The sequence below is a fragment of the Populus nigra genome, chromosome 12 (genome assembly GCF_951802175.1).
Source record: "Populus nigra chromosome 12, ddPopNigr1.1, whole genome shotgun sequence".
In the NCBI taxonomy this organism is placed as follows: domain Eukaryota; kingdom Viridiplantae; phylum Streptophyta; class Magnoliopsida; order Malpighiales; family Salicaceae; genus Populus; species Populus nigra.
Window position 1 is genome coordinate 15,209,125 of NC_084863.1, and position 19,845 is coordinate 15,228,969.

At 32.1% G+C, this 19,845-nt stretch overlaps 2 protein-coding genes across 2 annotated transcripts; both read right to left on the reverse strand.

The window, feature by feature from the left end:
• Positions 1 to 183: 183 nt before the first annotated feature.
• LOC133669043 (fasciclin-like arabinogalactan protein 21) lies at positions 184 to 1,245 on the reverse strand. Its single transcript, XM_062089052.1, has one exon. The coding sequence runs from the start codon at positions 1,243 to 1,245 to the stop codon at positions 184 to 186; it is 1,062 nt and encodes a 353-aa protein (XP_061945036.1).
• Positions 1,246 to 13,745: 12,500 nt separating this feature from the next.
• On the reverse strand, positions 13,746 to 16,442 carry LOC133670025 (xyloglucan endotransglucosylase protein 6-like). The gene is made up of 4 exons (XM_062090420.1): positions 16,203 to 16,442; positions 15,826 to 15,926; positions 15,201 to 15,394; positions 13,746 to 14,368 (listed from the first exon to the last, which is right to left on the reverse strand). The coding sequence occupies exons 1-4, from the start codon at positions 16,366 to 16,368 to the stop codon at positions 13,945 to 13,947; spliced, it is 885 nt and encodes a 294-aa protein (XP_061946404.1). The 5' UTR covers positions 16,369 to 16,442; the 3' UTR covers positions 13,746 to 13,944.
• Positions 16,443 to 19,845: the final 3,403 nt, after the last annotated feature.

Sequence of the window (19,845 nt, forward strand, 5' to 3'; positions counted from 1 at the left end):
GAATTAACAGCTACAAATACAACGAAGTGTTCATATCAGAGTTCAATACACTAGAGCTCATTAGCGCACAAAAATTGCATAAAGGTATTTGTTACACCTAGGGGGTGGAGCTACAATGGAACTATTCCATCTAAAGCATGGATGAACAGAAGGCTTATCGAGGGGTACCATTAAGCTAACCCACTATCTTGATGCATTAGGAAATTTAGCTATCTTGAAAGCTTGAGTAATCCCATGAACTATGAACTCCTTGGATGAGAAGATTTCTGGTGCTGCAATCTCTACGCCATTAATGGCCAAACCCTGTGTCACACCAACACCTTTAGTAATCTTAAGATCTTCATCAGGGAGCAGCGTCCTCAGCCGTTTTTTATCTGGCAATGCAGCAAGTTCTATGTACGTAGCCCTTTGAGGCAGTATGTGCAACCTCACAATCTTCTCAAGCATTGGTGATGAAGATGCCACGAACTCAAGTTCTGGAGGAGCAAAGATTGTTACAGAACTCAAGTTCTTGTGATCGGCAAGAATCCTATCAAGAACAGAATTCAATCCAATTGCAAATGACACGAATCTGTGGGAGCTAAGCAAATGGATAATCCTGGTCCATTCCAAAATGATCCTGGGGCCATTAGCATCTGAAACTAAACTGGAATTGGCATCACAAATTGGAGCTTGAATAGACTCCCATCCAAAGTAAACATCTTTAGACCTCAATGACGAAAATGGTGCAAGAACACCATGAATTGTAATCCGTCTTTCAAGAACCATGTCAGGGTGAGATACCAATACATGATTGATCTCTGCCAGTCTTTCTTTTGCATCAATCTTGGTTACAGCAAGTTTCTTTCGATCAACAAGTGTTGGGAAGCAACTGCCTTGAGGTTTCTTGAAGACATCCTCCATGGATAGTTTCAAAGGAGAGGTGTGGTATTGAAGGAGATTTTTCAAGAACCAGGGAGGGAGGGAGGTGTTAACGAGGGAAGAGTCTTTAATGGCAAAGATGGTTGTGTTAGGAGATAAAAAGAACATTTCAGGGGAAATCAAGAGAAGGGTAGCCATGATATTGAACCCAGATTCCCTTAGAGTTCTTGATGCATTCAATGAGAGGTAATTGCTTGTTGGTCTGGTTGGTCTCGTTGCATTGTTGGATGGTGAATTCATTGCGGTGGAGATTGCTATGAATGCCAAGACTGCAGAGGCAATGAAGTAGACTGGTGCATGCCACCAATGGGAGCAAGATGCCATTGATCTTCAGGGAAGTTCTTGATTGAAGAATAGACTGGGAAAGAAGGTGGTCGCTTTCAAATATGGGTTAAAGACACGTTTGTTATCATTTGTGCTTCATTTCTAGGGACTGTAAATGTGGCCTGAACCGTAAGCCCGTTTAATTTAGAGACTAAACCTACTGCATTTGATTCCACTCCCTTTTCAGTTCATTGTCTGGTAATTAGATCCTACCCACAGGATATCCGACATAATCCATCATGGTTGAATCAGAATACCTGATATAATTAGGATCAATCCATCTACCCAACCTGCTTGAATCAACATTTAGTAAGTTAAAATTTGATTACTATATCATAAGGGAAAAGGATGGAAAACGATTAATTTTCAAACCAAAACAAACACCCTTAATTAATGGTGGATTATGCTCCCATGTCACTGTCGATTCCTCCATCATGACTTTAGAGGGCGATCAGTTTTTTAGCATGAAAAGGTGGATCTTGGTATGCACTGGCTACCTAAGATTCAACCCTACTAGAGGCTCGCAGCCTGATATGTGCTGTCATAACCAAATTCCAAACTTGAATTTGGTGTCTAGCAATTGGCATCAGATTCAGCTATAGTCAATGGTAGCTCTGGAAATTTGTATTGATGAGAATCAAGACTTGGTGGGGACATTAACAAATTTTCTAGTTTAGGGCACATGACAGAAGTGATCCTTCTGTGCCCAGCAAATAATTAAGGGCCTAGTTAATTAATTATAATTTATTAGGGGTGGAAAATTAGTTGAGATCTTGCTTTTCAGTAACTGGTCCTGCCTCTAGTGTCTTTGATAGCTTGAGCTTGACCTAAACTCCTCTTGGCATTTATTCGGGTAGTTTTTGCCTTTGCCACCCCAGATTTAACATTCTAGAAAGAGGGATTACAGCTTAGCAAGATGTCCGACGATGCTTACATAAATAATTTTTAAAAAATAAAAAATATTATTTTAATGTATTTCTAAATAAAAAACACTTTAAACAACAAACACTTTTCTCCTATTTAAAAAAAAAAAAAAAAAGCAAGTCAATTTATTAAAGTCCAAGTACACCAAACCCATGCTCCAGTTACATACCAGTGCTAGCTCATCACTATGAACCGTCCTTGAAGACAAATCTCAACAATTCCATAGCACTAGTGGCTTTCACACTGCTATGTTCTGTTCCCACACATTTGGAATACTTAAACTGGCAAAGTACCAAACCAGTCCTCCTCATGGGAACATCACACGTTCACACTGTTCTGTAGCTTTTTAATCAAATTAAAAAAGTGGATCACCTGATGCATCTTATAACAAAATCTGCAGTCCTCTGTTTTTTTGATAGAACATGAATCTCAAGTAGAATCTTTGCGCTTAGATCTGCATATTGGATCAACATTGACTTGAAGCGATCAAGAGTGAAAAGAATAATGGGCAAACCTCAAATTAGTCCCCAAGCAATAACCCAAATCTCAATCAAGTCCCCCCAATAATCTGAATGGAATCATCAACAGATATAAATAGTTGAGGGACTTTTTTGATGTTTCCCAAGAATTTTGATAAGCCAAGCTACCCACCAGATGCCATATATCAGAGGATCGCCTGGGACAAAAGCTGAGGCCTGAAGGGCATCAGATCACCTTCGTCTCTCAGAGAAATACAAAAGGCATGATCAAAGAATTCTTTTGATGATAAAGTTGCATTTCTCTCTTCCAAGAAAAGCGTACAGGATTTCTCAATTCCTTCGATTTCTCCTGTAAGAACTAATTATCAGCTTTTTTAATTGGCAAATCAAGCCAAAGATCCACACCAGAAACACCAAAATGTTTAGAAAAACTTAATCTATATTCACAGTATATTGATTGCTACTAAGAGAGTATATTAATACATGATGTGTTGTTTTTTTATCAAGATCACCGCTTCCTATCAAGCACTCTTTTGCTTTTCTACACTCTAACAATCAGAACCAAAAAATGCCTCAAGAAAACCACAGGAATCACCAGATTTTGAACCCCATTACATTACTTTTCACCTTGATCACCATGTCTTTTTCTAGTAACTTTAATATAGCAAAAAACAGCAGCAAAAGTGGCAGTGGCAAGACCACCAATGATAACACCACCACCAGCAACAGACTTATCATATGAATGATGCTTTCCAAGCCTTCTGATCTCAGGAGCTTCAGCTTCAGCTTCTCTTGACTCTGTCTCTTCCTGCAGAGGACTTAATGCAGGCTTCTCTTCTGCTTCAACCCCTTTTGGCTTCACTCCTTCATGTTGAGCTTCAGATTTATCAGCCATAGCTTGAAGTACCAAGATCCCAAGAAAAATCAAGAAATAGAAACCAAATCTAGCCATACTTCACCACCAAAAACAATCAAGTGATACAGCTAGTTAGCTAGAGAAGTAAGATCAGAACAGGAACTTGTTTGAGTTAGTTCTGGGCACTTGGAGGAAGCGAAGGAGATTTGTGGGCTTTATATAAGGAGAGATTTTTGTTTGGCACTATAAGCGTGTGGGCGTGTGGGGTTGTGTGTGGCTTGAAACAGCTGAGAAGGTTCAACTCGTGAAGCTTTTTGGGAGGAGAGATAGCCTGAAAAAGTTCTGTTGGTGGGGGTGCTCGAGAGGTGGAATATAGGAAAGTACTTATGCAGAGGAGGCCGTTGTACCATACCATGTTTCATTAAATTTTAATTTTAATTTTTTTTGTTTTTAAATTATTTTAATATAATAATATTAAAGTTGATTTTAAAAAAATAAATATTCTTCGCAATTAACTAGAAAATGACATGGGAAGACAACTGTCTTCTTGAGGGATCTTTTTCCTTCCTCACTTTTTTATTTTTGTATTTTAAAAATATTTTAGAAAAAATTTAAAAAAAATTTATTTTTTATTTACTTTAAATTAATATTTTTTAATATTTTTATATTATTTTAATGTGTTGATATTAAAAATAATTTTTAAAAAATAAAATAATATTATTTTAATATATTTCTAAATAAAAAATATTTTAAAAAATGATCAAGATAAAATGTTTGTTTGCTTTTAATTTTTTTACTTTTTAAGGAAATATACTTTAATATTACTTAAAATCGAATCTCTTTCCATGATGGTTCGGTTTTATGATTCTATTACTAGTAAGGTGGCATTTTATACGAGGTTATAAAAGTTGGTTTTTATGTTATTTGAGAGGGTAGTATGGTCACAATCTCAAAAGTTGCTTTCAAATGGAAAGGATTTGATTTGCGTCAAACCCTTTTTGGTTTTATATTGAAAAATATTAGATAAAAAAAAAACTAAAACGCGTTGGCTGTGTAATATGCAATCGGCACTGTTTACATTAACAAAACAATGTGGAAGATGCTGTATTTTTTTATAATTTATTTTGGATGATCCGATTATAAATGAAAACTAATTAATTTTGATTTTTTTAATAATAGTGAAATGGAAAGAAAATAGACCAAAATTAAAAAGACTTTAAAAAAGGGCAGCGTGACACTGATTATGTGAAAAATACATTAAAATTTTTAAATTTTAAAAATAACATAAATTGTATAATTTAGATCCTTTAAAATTTAAACAGAATCAGTTTTGGTATAAAAATTTTTTGTATTGTTTTTTCAAACCCTATTTATATAAAAAAAGAGAAAATTCATTGAATTTTAGTGACGAGAGAAAAAATTATCTTTCAAGTCATTTACAATAACCAAAATGAACTCTCTCTTTTTGTGTTCATAGGTAACATGAGATAAGAAGAGATTAATAGTAATTGTTACAATATTGCTTGAAAAAACATATCTAAGCTAAAAAAAACAAATCTAATTCAATTTAATTTCATGTTTTTAGACTTTGTTTAAAAAAAAAAATCGGTGGTGGCATGATAAAATAAAAAATAATTTTTTAAAAAAAACAGCTTCTTTAACTGTGATAAAAATAAATATCATCATGGATTACAGGCATGATAGCAGGTAACGAGGACCATGACGTCACAATCGGTGGTGGCTGCCATGGTGGGATCCAACAAAATTCCGCATGGGCCATTGAGAGCATCGTCACAAGTTGCTTTCAATTGGAAAGCATTTGATTTCGGTCATACTTTAGTTGCCGTTTTCTAGGGAAAAAAATAGTAATTAACTATAAGTCTAAAACACGAGGATAATTGAACTTCTCACAACGGATACGTTTTTTTAAAAAAAAAATTATAAATATTATGTAACTTTAATTTTTAAAATTTAAAAGCAAAGTTAATTTTGGTTTAAAATTTTATTTTTTTATTTTTCAATCTCTAATTTGAAAAAAAAACAAAAACAAAACACATTAAAATCCAATATTAGAGAAAAAAAGTTTTTACTCTCGCGATTCTGACCATAAAAATAATTGATATTGATGTTAAATTATTGTATTTGATAAGAAAGTTCATGTTAAGAGTTTTTTTATCTTGAAATTATCTTAAAAAATATATCTGAGCTCACTAAGACTTTTGGTTTCAAGTTAAATTCGAGTTTTGGAATGGTTTTTTAAGTTTTTAAAGGGCATGAATTAATCTATCAAGTTACTTAAGATGTTTTGTGTAATCTAATTTTTTTAAAAAGAAATTAAAATTGAGTCCCATAAAAAAAAACATTTTGACCCATCTACATTGTCATCAAAACTACGTGTTTAGATAATCTCAATATAAAAATGTTGAATAACAGTGAAAAAAATAAAATAAAAAAGAATCAAATTATTACATCGTCATCTACAGTACGTGTTTACCAAAACTGTCTACTATATTAATCTGGTTTCTACAAAAAAACATATACAAATTAATACATAAAAGAAAATCAATTTGCAAGTTTGTTATTAAATATATACTAAAATAAAATTGTTTTTTTTATAACATAATTCGTTATTTCGTGTGATCTAGAAACACAAGAACGAGCAAGTCGCAGTTGAAACTTGAAAGCCAACAGCTGGCATTCCCTGGCTGGAAAATATTAGGTCTATGTGTAGTTGTCCATCCATTTCCATCTGCTTAATTATATAGCTTTTATTTTTGTATGCTTTTTAAAAATACATTTGATATAAAAAAAAATTATATTAATATTTTTTTAGTATTTTTTAATAGTTTTAATGTATTAATAATAAAAAAAATTATTTTAAAAATACAATTCAATACAAAAGTGGAAGGCATGAAATCCATCCACCAAAGTGGCCCTCTAGTGAAGGAGCTAAGAATTCAAAGCAGCCCAATTCACAAACATGTGTGACCTTCATAGGATACAATTTTGTAATTTAAAATAGTTTATTGAATAAAAGGTAAAAATAATTAAAAAAATATATTCATAAAAACTATAATCACTTGAATTGAAAAGGAAAAATAAAACATATCTTTGATTTTGTTATTCCTTGCAAATAATATGATAGGTCTTTATGGAAATTCTAAATTTATTTTCAATTAATATGTGTCTAATATGAAAACAAAACTCATTAATGTTTAATTAACATAAAATTTATATTTTTTAAGATCTTTTTATATAATTTTGTCACATTTATCTAGACTTTTTTCTTCAATCATATACAAGATATGGTGACTTTTTTAATTTTTTGTTTTAAATTATCTTTTAATCATGGCCACGGTTTTAAGAGTGTCTTCTTCTTCTTTTTTGTCATTTAATAGTTTCATTTTTAATTTTTTTTTTGTAGTGGGCAACAAAAGCTTCAAGTTCCCTGTCCCGCGTTAGTTACAACTTGCATGTATGAGCACAATATCAGAACTAGGAAGCTACAGAACAACCTGATGGCCCCTTCTGTATTGCTGCTGGTGCTGGTAGTGGCCAAAGCAACATCATATATTACAGCACAAAAACTGGAAGCTCTGCATTTATTGGATGTTGTCTTGATATATTTTGCTTACCGTACTGTCGTCTCTCTTGTTAGGATCCTTAAGAACAAGACCATGTAATGTGTTGCTGTTTTGTCATTGGTACATCGGGGTCTTGTCCCCAGGTAATTGGACAATCTTGTCTCTTTTGCTTGCTCTTTGTTTACTGCTACCATACCGCATAGGAGAGAACAATCAAATCCCAAACGAAAACAGACGGGGAATGCCCCAGCGATCTCCACAACGACAGCGAGCCTCTCTTTCGGCATCCTCGCCATGAAACAGGTCTGATAACACATAAGCCCCCGGCCCATTTTCTCAATGGCACAGGCGTCTCGTAGCAGAAGATGAGAAGAAGGGATCAACTGTCACTGTTCGAACCCATACTGCATTTGTCTCTACATATAAAATAGAATGAACAGAGAATCACCAAGATAGCTTTGCTTTTTTGTTTTTTTTTTTTTCATATATATATATATACAATGCAATTTGTAATTTGAAAGATAGTACTATTGGGCTTCCATACTGACCGTGTAGAAAATCATGCCAGGTTCTAAGATTTTGTTGGGCTTTCATTCGTGTTCTGTTGAGGTTTAGCACCCTGCAGAAAGGCCCACATGGAGTAGCTCGAAGGCCCCTGTAAAAAAGTGTTCGTCAAGGCAGCCTAAAACGTGGTTTATAAAACAATTAATTTTTTATATATTTTTTAAAATTATTTTAATGTATTATATCAAAAATAAATTTTAAAAAATAAAAATATATATTATTTTAATAAAGTGATATATAATAATAAAAAAACATGATAGTAATCAAATCATTCCAATAATAAAAAAATAAATATAACTTATAAAATGTTTAAAAATATGATAACGGTTGTTTTTAAAGTATATTTTGCTCATAAATATATTAAAATATTTTTTATTTTTTAAAATTTATTTTTTATATCAACGTATTAAAATTATATAAAAATATAAATTTTAAACAAAATTATTTTAAATTTTGACCAAACTCTGTTTTTTGGGCTGGGTTACACAAAATTCAATAATTCTACGCATGTTTTATTGCTTTTACACAGAATCTGGTACAGACAACGATCCAACTCGATTAGAGATAAGGAATCCCAGTCTAATTCTCTCTCTCTCTCTCTCTCTCTCTCTCTCTCTCTCTCTCTCTCTCTCTCACACACACACACACACACACACACACACACACACACACACACACACACATATATATATATATATATTCTTTAATATGTGCAAGTGTGGGAACCGAATGTTCTTTGCCTTTGGGTTAGCTTGACTTCTATAATAATAATAATAATAATAATAATAATAATAATAATAAATGAGAGTGAAAATAATATGCAACCCGTGCCCTTCTGTAGTTAGAAAAATATACAGTTTGCATTTATGCAAATCATGGAATATAACTTTCCTTTTGGGATTTCATTTTTAGCGAAAAAAATGCTAAAAGAATTCATTTTGGCATAACAAATTCAATTTCAGGGGCTTAAAAAACAAATAATCTTTTTGAGATTGAACATTAATAATCCCTTTATATATATATATATATATATATATATATATATATATATATATATATATATATATATAGAGTAAAGGCCGGTTAAAAAGACTTGAATTATGCTTTAAAGTTTTTTCCTTTAAAGGTTTTTTCGTGATGATTGTATTATTGTCTCCTCCACATGATCACGATCAATAAAAACTTGCTTTCAACATGATTACTATGAGCTGCACAGAAGACTGCACGAAAAATGTGGAACAGTGCTACGATTGATTACCGTTGCTGATTGTTTTTGGAATCTTATGAATCATTTTATTGAGATTTACTTTTTTTTTATTTCTCCTTCCTCTCTCCAATTATGCAGCCAATTTCACAATTATTTTTAAATGGGCAACAAGTTATGAATGTCGTATTTTTTCGCGATATGTATCCCTTGTGTTATTTTATTAATTTTTTATTTTAAAATAATAATAAAAAACAAAAACGCATGCTAATAAGCATATATCAATCACACAAACACTACGGAATTGCTTGTCTTTCACTGATCAAGGCGGCCTCTTCTAGTTGGCTCCAAATTGTTCATGTCCCTCACATTCCTTCCATCCATCTTAGCCAGATTCTTTACTCAAAGAGATAACTCAACTTTATTTCATAAAAATCTATGTTTTATCTAGATGTTGATGCATCACTTGTTTTATTTGGACATTAATCTTCAACTGACTAAAGGTGTTTAAATTGTGACAAAACCATTGTAAATTCTATCATTGTGTCTTGATTCCTTTCCTGTCATAGTCATGGTGTAGTTGAGAGAGCCCTTTGACCTAAAAAAACTAGGATCGGTGCAAAGAGATTCCACACCTACCTATAATCTCAAACGCTTGTAGCCATGCATGTTGTCAAGAACTCGTCATGTCAGGTCATGCCAATGTTTAGATTGACGAAGGTTGATTCAATTTTTTGTTGTGTACTCATGAATTATCAATAGATAAGACCTGAACCATGCTAATTTCATCAATTTACAGTCATTGAGCTTGACAATAGCTCCTCCACTTCTTATAAATCTCCATGTGAAGTCACTGCGACATCTTTTCATTGTAAGTGATTTATTTTTGAATAACAATAGAAAGAGTATGAATACTTCGATTCTTTCAACTATCTTAAGCATGGTTATAAAATTTCCGTGATAATACAAAGAATCGAGTTTCTTTAAACTGAATAAACTGATATTGTTTATTAAAATTAATGATTGTGTTTTAACGTTGTATATCATTTCATTAAAAAAACAAAGTAACATTGTTTTTTTAAAGTAAATTGGATTGGTCTGCCAGCTTGTAAGATGACTCGGCCACCTCAAAACTCAAGTCTTGAGCCGGGTCAGGATGTCAAGATGATGAACGGTGAGAGTGTCCCTCAAGCCTTTGGATGCATCCATAGCCATGCTTGATGAGTTTATGTGATGCAGCACACATGATCTCTGTAGGGTAAGATTGGATTGACGGGCAAATGATACCAAGAAACAAGCTATTGTTGCTTGTAGGTGTTTGCCTCTCTTACATTTACTCCACAGTTCAACTTCCTGTGATCTCTTTATTCCTCTGGATATCAAAGGGCCCCTTAGTGAATCATTTGATTCTGACTCTCTCTGTGGCATTATTTTTGCCAACCACCATTGAAGATGGCCCAGATGCATTCTATTGTCGTTGATATTCGTCACCTCCCAGCTCCCTCTCTCTCTTGGTGCCTTGACATTACTGACCTGAGAAAGGCACAATTTTAAAGCAGATGGCCATCCCATGCCGGAAGGGAAACTCAAAGCTCAAAAAGAAATTATGGCCCCAGAAATCTTTATGGTTCATCAAGTTTATGGGTCCACGGTAGATGAATTGTGTTTTCTATCTCCATCATCATCATTTTAATAATGTAATGAACTGATTACCACATAGTTTTCACATATTTATTCAGAGTCAGAATTTTCGGTGGCATGTGTCTCTCGTGATTGAATTAATTAACTAAATATCTAAAAGGCATGGTAATTTTACTGTACATATAAAACCCTATGGATGTGCATTTTTTGCAATTTCATTTTGTTTCTTGAATGTTTTTTTAATGCAATTTGATATTAATTGAAGGTCAATTACTTCTGCTTTCTTAGTCATTGAGGAGATTAAAATAAAAAGGACTAGGATGAAAATAACGACAAACATGAGCTGCGTGATAAAAGTTTCGGAAAAGATACACCTTCATCCTTTAACTTTAAAAATTACACAAATTTTTAAATTTTGATAACTTAATTTTTTTTCTAATTCAATTTTGATACAAAATTTTATTTTTATTATTTTGATATAAAAATCCCTGGTTGAGAGAGGAAAGAGAGAGGTCACCGGATTTCGACAGTAAAGAGAGAGAAACGTTATGGATACCGATTTAAGCCATCAAAATGATCGGTATTTGTGTCAAATAATTTCATTTGATGAGAGGAGTTCATATTAGGTGTTTTATTACCTTGAAAGTTCTTGAAAACAATATCTGAACTCGGGTAGATTTTTTGTTTCAGGTTTATTTTAATCTTGTGGTGGTTTTTTTTTGTTTTTTTAAGGTCATAGATGGATTTGTCACGGTTCTTAAGGTGTTTTTGTAGGTGTTTTGAGTCAAAAATAGGTTGAAAACAAGATTTTAAGTAAAAAAAACTATAAACCCCGATTTTCTGGGCACCATGATGGTCAAAATCTGGGCAAATCAAACGATGCATAGTCTGTCTTTAAAAAAAAAACATTGAGGTGGAGGGCATATTATCCGCGCTAAATACAATAAAATAAATAAGGGTTCAGTCGCACGGGTTAACCTAGCACTCCAGGCCCAACAACTCATGGCCTTTGATTTTTAAAAAAATTAATGTTTTTTTATATTTGTTTATAAGTAGATTAATATTCATTCTCTCTTTCATTTTGTTTAAAGAGCTTATTTTAAATAAAAAATATTTTTTTGGTTATGCATTTAAATTTTAAAGAGTTTTTCTAATTCATCTCTAATTTTATTTTTTTAGATGAACCTTATTTTTAAAAATAAAAAAAATATTTTCAGATAATATTTCTAATATGTGCAACTTCATTACGTTTTTTTTCTTTTATCATATTCAATTAATTTAATTTGTGTTTATGTTTTTATTATCGTTTGATTGAATAAAAAATTATATTAATAAATATTTTTCCCCAACCTTTACGACGGGTCTCAATCTCGCTCGGCTCTCTATAATTGTTGGCTCAACATTGATTTCATGCTTGAGTTGGAGGTCCCTCTCCCTATCCATAGAGTCAAGTAATTCGCTATCGAAATAATAAATATGATCAGATAAATATCTTATAAAAGTTAAAAAAAACAAATGAAAAACACTATAGTGTGTCATGGTTCTGGATATTAAAATCTTTTTATATAGCATACTAATCATTCTAAAATTAATCAAGAATAAATATATTTTTCTCATTTTAAAATCATATCAGAATCATCAAAGTATTATTAGAATCAAGAAATTTTAAACTAATATCAAAACGCATTTTTTTTTCACAATAGCTTTTTCTTATTATCATATCAATTAAAAAGGAATTTGTTATATATATATATATATATATTTATAAGAAAATAAAAAAAAAACACAATGAAATAATAAAAATGCGCTGCATTAAAATAAAAATTTTAAGAAAAATGTCTTGATGATAGTTTTTTATCATAAACCTAGTGAAAATTAATCTTACATGTGGCGATCAAGAAATTATAAATTAAGAGTTGAAATCAGTAGATATGTCGGCTAAAACAACCTATAATTAAGAAAGTCAACACGAATTAATCTTGGAATGTGTGTTTGACGATACACGGTTCTGTTTGGTTGCTTTCGGCTAAGGTCTCATCACACTCATGGCTAGAGGATAGTGTCTGATGAAGAATCAAACATTAAACAAGAAAGTTTGCATAGTTCCAAACTTTCAAGGTACTATCATACCCCTAATTCTTTGTTTTGCATTTCGTACCGCTTTAGGTGCAATGATTTTGTTAAATGATGCCTTCTTTAATGAATATTTCTTCTGAAAAATAATTAAATTAATATTTTATTATTTTAATGGGGTATATAATTAGACTTTAAATTGTCTAAATTCAAAATTAATCTCAAATAAAATGTTTGAAGATCTTTCGTGATATATTTAAAATCATCTTATCAATATTTCCCGGTGACATGTTTTTTTTTGTTTCCTTTTCTTTTTTATTTTTTTTCTCTTATGCTATATCAACTTATTTATCCTTTTATTTTTTTGACTGTTAGATTTTATTTTTTATTATTAAATCTTGAAACTTATATCTTCATCATTAGATTTTCATAAATTTTAATATTGATTTTTATTTATATTAATTAATTTAAATATATCATGCACCTTTATGGTTTTTGTGTTACTATATTATTTTCCAAATATTTTTTTAATATATTATTTTCCCAAAACTTTTACTAAATAGTGATTTTTTTAAAAAAAATCCTTTTTGGCTTGAAACACAATTTTCACCACTTCCACGACCAGCCCAGTGATGGCATTCCATATTTGCTTGTGCTCCTCCTTTTCTGTTCTTTGCTATTCTGTAATTTCTGATTACATGAAACGTTTTCGACAAGTTCCATTTGTTTCTGAAAATGAAACTTCAGACTTGTTGTATGCCTAAACGCTCCATGCAACCCCACCTTCTGTCCCTGTCTATAAATCAAATCACACCCATGGTTTTGCCCTTCTTCTAAAACCATGGTGATAGCAGTATTCTTCTCTTCTTGGCCACGCAGATATAATCCTCACAGGCCACTAAAAGACAACCCTAAAGTTGAATTCGACCTCTCATCTTCACCAAGGGTTTAGGGTCCACAATGCCAACCTTTTCTTTTGTTTCTCTCCAAGCTATGATGCATGGCTCTCTCGTACACCATTTTATTGCACACCTTTATCCACCATCAACCATAATTTTCATGTCCATGGCCCCAATGGAAGTACCCTATTGTTCGATTGTTGGACCCATTTGAATTACATGGGGTATGGCGGCAACTTGACACATTATCACCCATTTTGCTCAGTGAGGCCACAGTTACAATAGAAGAAAGAACAAATCATATTTATCTTTCACACTATATTACAATCTGAAAGAGGACTACATGAACAAAATATCAAACATGGAGTACATGTTGATGCGACTTTGATTCCATTCTTCTCCCATTTCTTTTTTACAATAGTACCCCCCCAAGCACTCCCCCCTTTCCTCCATGACCATAAAACCCTTACTAACATTACTGGTGACGATGGTGCACACACTCCAGAGGAGTGACTGGGAACCTAGCAGTGTCACTGCAGTAGTCATATGTCATGTGGTTAGCCCTAACCCACAGAAGCTGATGGCTCTGGTGCACATTGAGCGCAGACAATGTTGGCTCATCCCACCAATACCTCTTCTCACCACTACTGCTACATTTCTTAGCGTTATCGTCTGCTGCTATCGATGCTGGACACTCACATGCATTGATTTCAAATCCTTTGTAGGAGGCGACGAAGGGTGCGTGGCTCCAATCAGTCTTGACACGGCCACCTTGTGTAGCCCAATCGTCTGCATTCCATATTGAGCTGTATACGCCCATAGCTTGGTCCCTCGGAAAGGGAATCCCTTTGTTTTCCATATTGGTGTGCAATCTAATTGGGGTATCATCCACTAGAAACCTGAACACGAAGAAACATGTAGAACACATCTTAGAGATTATACTATACGTAGTTGGAGCATATCATCCATCAAATGCTAGATTAACCTAATATATCAAATTTCTTTCCAATTAAGTAATCTTATCCACTTTCCCCATATTTGTCGCGTACCTTCCCAAATGTTCAAAACCATAGTGAATTATTTAAGCTACCAAGCATGGATTTAGTTGCAATAAAGCCAAGAAGAGCACTATCAGAAAACACACAATACAGGAGCTAACAATCAAATGACAGAATAGCGGGCATCATCATACAGCTAGGTAAGTAGAGGAATCCAGCAAGCACCGATTGTATTTTACGTACGGAAACAACTATACGCCAAGAACCATTGAAACACCGTTACAGTATGCAAATCTGTCTGTATCTTTGTTAGTCGTATGGGACCCCATTTGCCCCTTTGGCATATATATTCCAAGATCAGGTCCCCCTTTTTTATGGGTTTGGTTTTTGGTGTAATGCTGTTCTATAAAGAGACCAGTGACATACACCACTCACACATGACATTCATGCACCACGGGCATGACACAAGAGTAAGACATACAGAACTGAACAGCACTGAAATATACCTTTTTCAGTGCCATGGCAACAGGCTTTGCCTCGCATGCATGTGAAATTATAAAGCAACCACCCCGGGTTTATGCACAGATCCCCCATGTCTATGTCATGCATGCATAATGCACATATTGATATTAGCAAGTTATGCGTGTGTGTGTAGCGAACATGAATCTAATATACAATATGTTGCACACGAGTAGAGAGAAGCATCTTTTTGTGAGAAAGTGATGGGGCTTACACAACATGGCGCTGGTTCCAAAAGATGGAGTAAGAGTGGAAATCCTTAGTAGGGTCAAACCAAAGGCTCAATCTTTGTTCTCTATTACCCACACCATTAACATACACATTGGTTTGAACCAAGTAAGGTTCCCCTGTGGTGTTGCCAAGGAACTCGAAATCAAACTCATTGTGATTTGTACCTTCGGATGACATCTGTTTCATCAAAAGATCAAAACTTTAGACAAAACCCACAAATAAAATGTCACTATCAACATAAGCATAATTAAATAAAAAGATGCACACACTAAAAACATTAATGTTTTTGACTTTACTGACGTGATAATAAATAATTGTTGTGTGGGGACTAAGCTAATAAATGCAAGATAAATGTGGACTTACAAGAAATTAGGAGACATAAAATTAGTGGGTAGATACTAGTGCTTCAGTACTAGCCCACTCATCAAAGCAAATGAATCCAAGATTAAAAATTGTCTGCACCTCAGTACATTTTTCTTCAATGGGGACAAACAAAGGTCTGGATCATGGGATAATCCAGCTAGGCAACAATCAATTCTATTTCAAGAGGCTGAGATGAAGGGTAAAAACTTTATTTTTTTAGCTTTGATTGAATTGAATATACTTACATAGAAAGCAGTAACAGTTCCGGCAGAGTCACCCTCTACAAGCTTAATTTGTACTGTGACTTTCCCAAACATATACTTGCTTTTAGATTGAAATCCAGCACCTGGAAAAAAATATCCCCTTTAGTCTATCAATACTAACAAGACTATACCTCGGAGAAACCAAACACAAAACACACATTTGTGGCTAAAATGTATTCGCTAGACACATGAAAACACTGCAAGAAAGCTGCTGTTTACAAACAGAAGCAGTGGAACATTTAAAGCCAGAAGCATTCTCTTTATACGGAAATGGGATTAAGAAGCACAAAAGCCAGCAATGAAGCTAGCTGGATTGGTTCAAAGTTTCAGTATTTGCAGAGAAAACGAAGCTTATTTACCAGAATAACTATCAAGTTTGAGCCTAAGAAGCTCTCCTTCATAGGCCAAGTGATCTTCAGCCCAACTTGGTTGAAAGAGCTCATCAAAGTTGGCTGAACTAACCAGACCCACCATTAAAGAGAGACCAACAAAGAAACCCAACATTTTAAATGCTGAAACAGCCATTGAAATGAGAGAAAGAAGCTCGAGAGAGAGTGTGAAGAGTGAAGCTCTCTTTCTACTCTGTAATGCATTATAACCAAATCAGAGAGCCTTTTTATAGCCCCCCGAACTCCCCTCTATTGGCTTCTTCTATAAGACCCCGTTTAAATGATTTTTTTAAAATTAACGATTTAATTTTACTGTACCATGAGCCACTTCAGCAAATGTTGTACCACGTCAGCAAATTTTATGCATCAACTCCTTGCTCAATTCAGCATTAAAACACTGTTTGGAACAGTTTCTTTACTTAATTTAATTGATCAATTAATTTAATTTAAAATTGTTAAAATATATAATTAAATCCATTTTATTTTATATATTAACCCATTTATTTTCTTTTTATTTGTTTAAATATTTTTAAAAAAATAGGTAAATAAATATTTTGAAGGGATTAGTTTTAACATTAATTTTTTCTTTTTATTGAAGTAAATAAGATGGGTTGACTTTTATTTTTTTGTATTATTTTTAAAATTTTAATTCAATTTGAAATTTAATTCTTGATTCTTCAAACTGTTATAAATATAAAATTTCATTAAATTTTTTGAATAAAATTTAATTTAAAAGATTTTATACATGCTGAAAACTTTATTCAAACCATATTTTAGTTTGATAGGTTAATATACTCACCTTGAATGTCAGGCAGAGTTTAATAATATTAAGATTGGGTATTAATAGATAATAATAATAATAAATAAATAATTTTTTATGTTGTTTATTATTGAATTGGGTAAAATTCGGGGTTTTTTTTATGTTTTCCCGGGTCGGGAAACTTGCACCCCACGCCGTGTCATTTGCCACGTCGGAAGAAGAATGTGACAAGAATTCCCAAGAAATCTGAAAAATAAAAAATGTAGCCGTTACTGTGTTGCTTTGCTTAGCTGGATAAAGCTGGTCACTGTGTGATGGAGGTTGTCTCGTATTCGAAAGGATCAGTTGCAGGTATAAGCTAATAAGCCCATGACACGTGGTACAATACAGCTGTTTCACTGTCCTGTCCAGTTGTCACTGCCAGAATTGAGTTAAAAAAAAAAAGTTTCCCTCTTTTACTCTCATTGCATTTGATGTCTCTCTTTCAGACAAGAAATGAGAACACTCTCATGGTTGTGTTACCAAACCCCACTCGCTCCGTGGGGGTGACACGTCATAACTATTTGATGGTGTTTAAAACTTGGCATTTTGTAGTTTTGAAAATTGTTTTTCAATAATCTTACTTGTTTAATTTTAATATTAAATTACATGGATTTATTTTTTACAAGTTTTTTAATTTAGATATGAATGGTTTATGTTTAAATTAATCTAATCTTATAAAAATATTAATTAAATATATATCTAACCGCATCCAAATTAAAATTATGATCTTCGATAATATTTTTAGTGGATATAAAATCCTATAAGTAATGACAACTAAATTTACACTTTTTAATGGAGTATAATTTCATAATTTTTTTAATAAAAAAATATCTAATATTTATTGAATCAACAGAAATATTTAATAATAAAAATTAATTAATATACTTTGTCAATGTTTTTTCATGATAAAGAAGTTAAACTTTAGTATCATTTTAAGCTTCATGATTAGTCGCGTTAACAAATATATATTTAGAATCTATTTAGTATTATGATAGATAGCTGTAATTTTTTAAAATATTTTTTATTTTAAATTATATTAAGATAATATATATATATATATACACACACAACACACATTAAGATGAACGGGGCCTTGTTCACTTTTGGCTCGCGGAGGAGAGTGGGGTGAAGTTGACAAGGTGGGGAGGTGAAGGGGGTTGAGTCACTTTATCTTCTTTGTTTTTTGTGTTTGCTTTGATGATGCCATAGCCAGCTGGGGCACTATACAATGCCACATCTTGTTTTAATTAAAGTTTTTGGTGGGAATTTAATTCCAAAGGAAAATACTAGTTGTTTTTTTTTCCATGGCCTTTGAGACGTGTGCCTAATTATGGAGAATTTCTTTTATAATATATTTGTTCCATTATATGTTTTTTTTTATAAACATCGATGTACGAATTAGTTTATATATATCTTAATTAATTTTACAAATAATAATAAAATTATATTTAAAAAAAAGGGCAATTACCTCCTTGATCTTCTTTTTTTTCAAAATATTTTTTATATTAAAATTTCAATATAATAACTTAATAAGTTTAATTTTTTTTATTAGCTACTAAATTACTTTTCTTTTTCCTTTTTGAACTATTATTCTTACCCCTCTTTCTTCTACAAAATTTATCTTCAAGTCCTGAATTATATGCTTCATGTTTTATGTTTTAGGTGAGTTTCTTTCATTTTTTCTATTTATTTCATTGTCTAATTTTAGTTTTATTCTTTTATAACTAGTTATTAAAAATATTAGAGTTTATGATAATTTATGGGTTTGTTAAATTAATATGTGTATGGGTAATATTATATGCATGTGAATATGAATTGAAATGAGTTTTGATGAATTAATATGTATTTTGTTATGAATTTAACATGAAAAATTATAGTAATCAACTTACTAGTGATTAAAAATAAAGTGTTGGACAACTTAAAAAATTAGAGACACGATAAAAAAATTAAAAAAATATATTGATATTAATATTTAACCCACTTGTATAAAACAACAAGCCAACAAAGAATTATTGCCAATAATTTCACTAGCCCTTGAAAGATTTAAAAATAGATAAATGAAAGTTTGATTGTATATATTGAGAAAGAATATTTTTAATGAAATTAAGAATGAAGTTACTATAAAACAGTTTCAAAATATGAAAATTCGAAAAGAACAATAATAATATATGTATTTTTTATTTTAAAAATATTTTTAAATTAATTTTGCTTGACATGAGCTAGTACATACATTTCAAATTAATTTCTCTATATATAACACAAGTCTATATAATATATGATATCAAACATTTATCAGTAATTTACCCCCTCATTTAAAAAATCCTGGCTCCGCCACAGTCTACGGGTCCTAAAATTAACGACCATGTAAGTCTTAAGTGGCTATTATATTAGCAACTACATGGCTCGAACTCAAAACTACATGAAAAACAAACTCTTTAATTCTAAATTTTTATCATTAAATCACCCACTACTAGATAAGTTGCACCACTATATGTACCCTATATGTTGATGTTATGAGATGGGGAAGTGAGGGTCCAAGATTTAAGGGGGTCAAATAATGCAATGACCATCTCCCTTGTCGTCGTGTCTTCATATTTTTTTTTAATTAATTATAATATTGTTTTGTCACCGTAAATCAAAGATTAAGATGGAGAAATTCTGTGTAATGGTACTTGCCATCATTATTTAGAAGCTTCATGGTATGGAATAAGGTTCAACGTGGAGTATAATATTGTAGTTTATTTCTACTCCATTCCTTTATTCCACTTCAAAGTATGATGGATTTGGCTTTATTTTCAATGATTATTATGG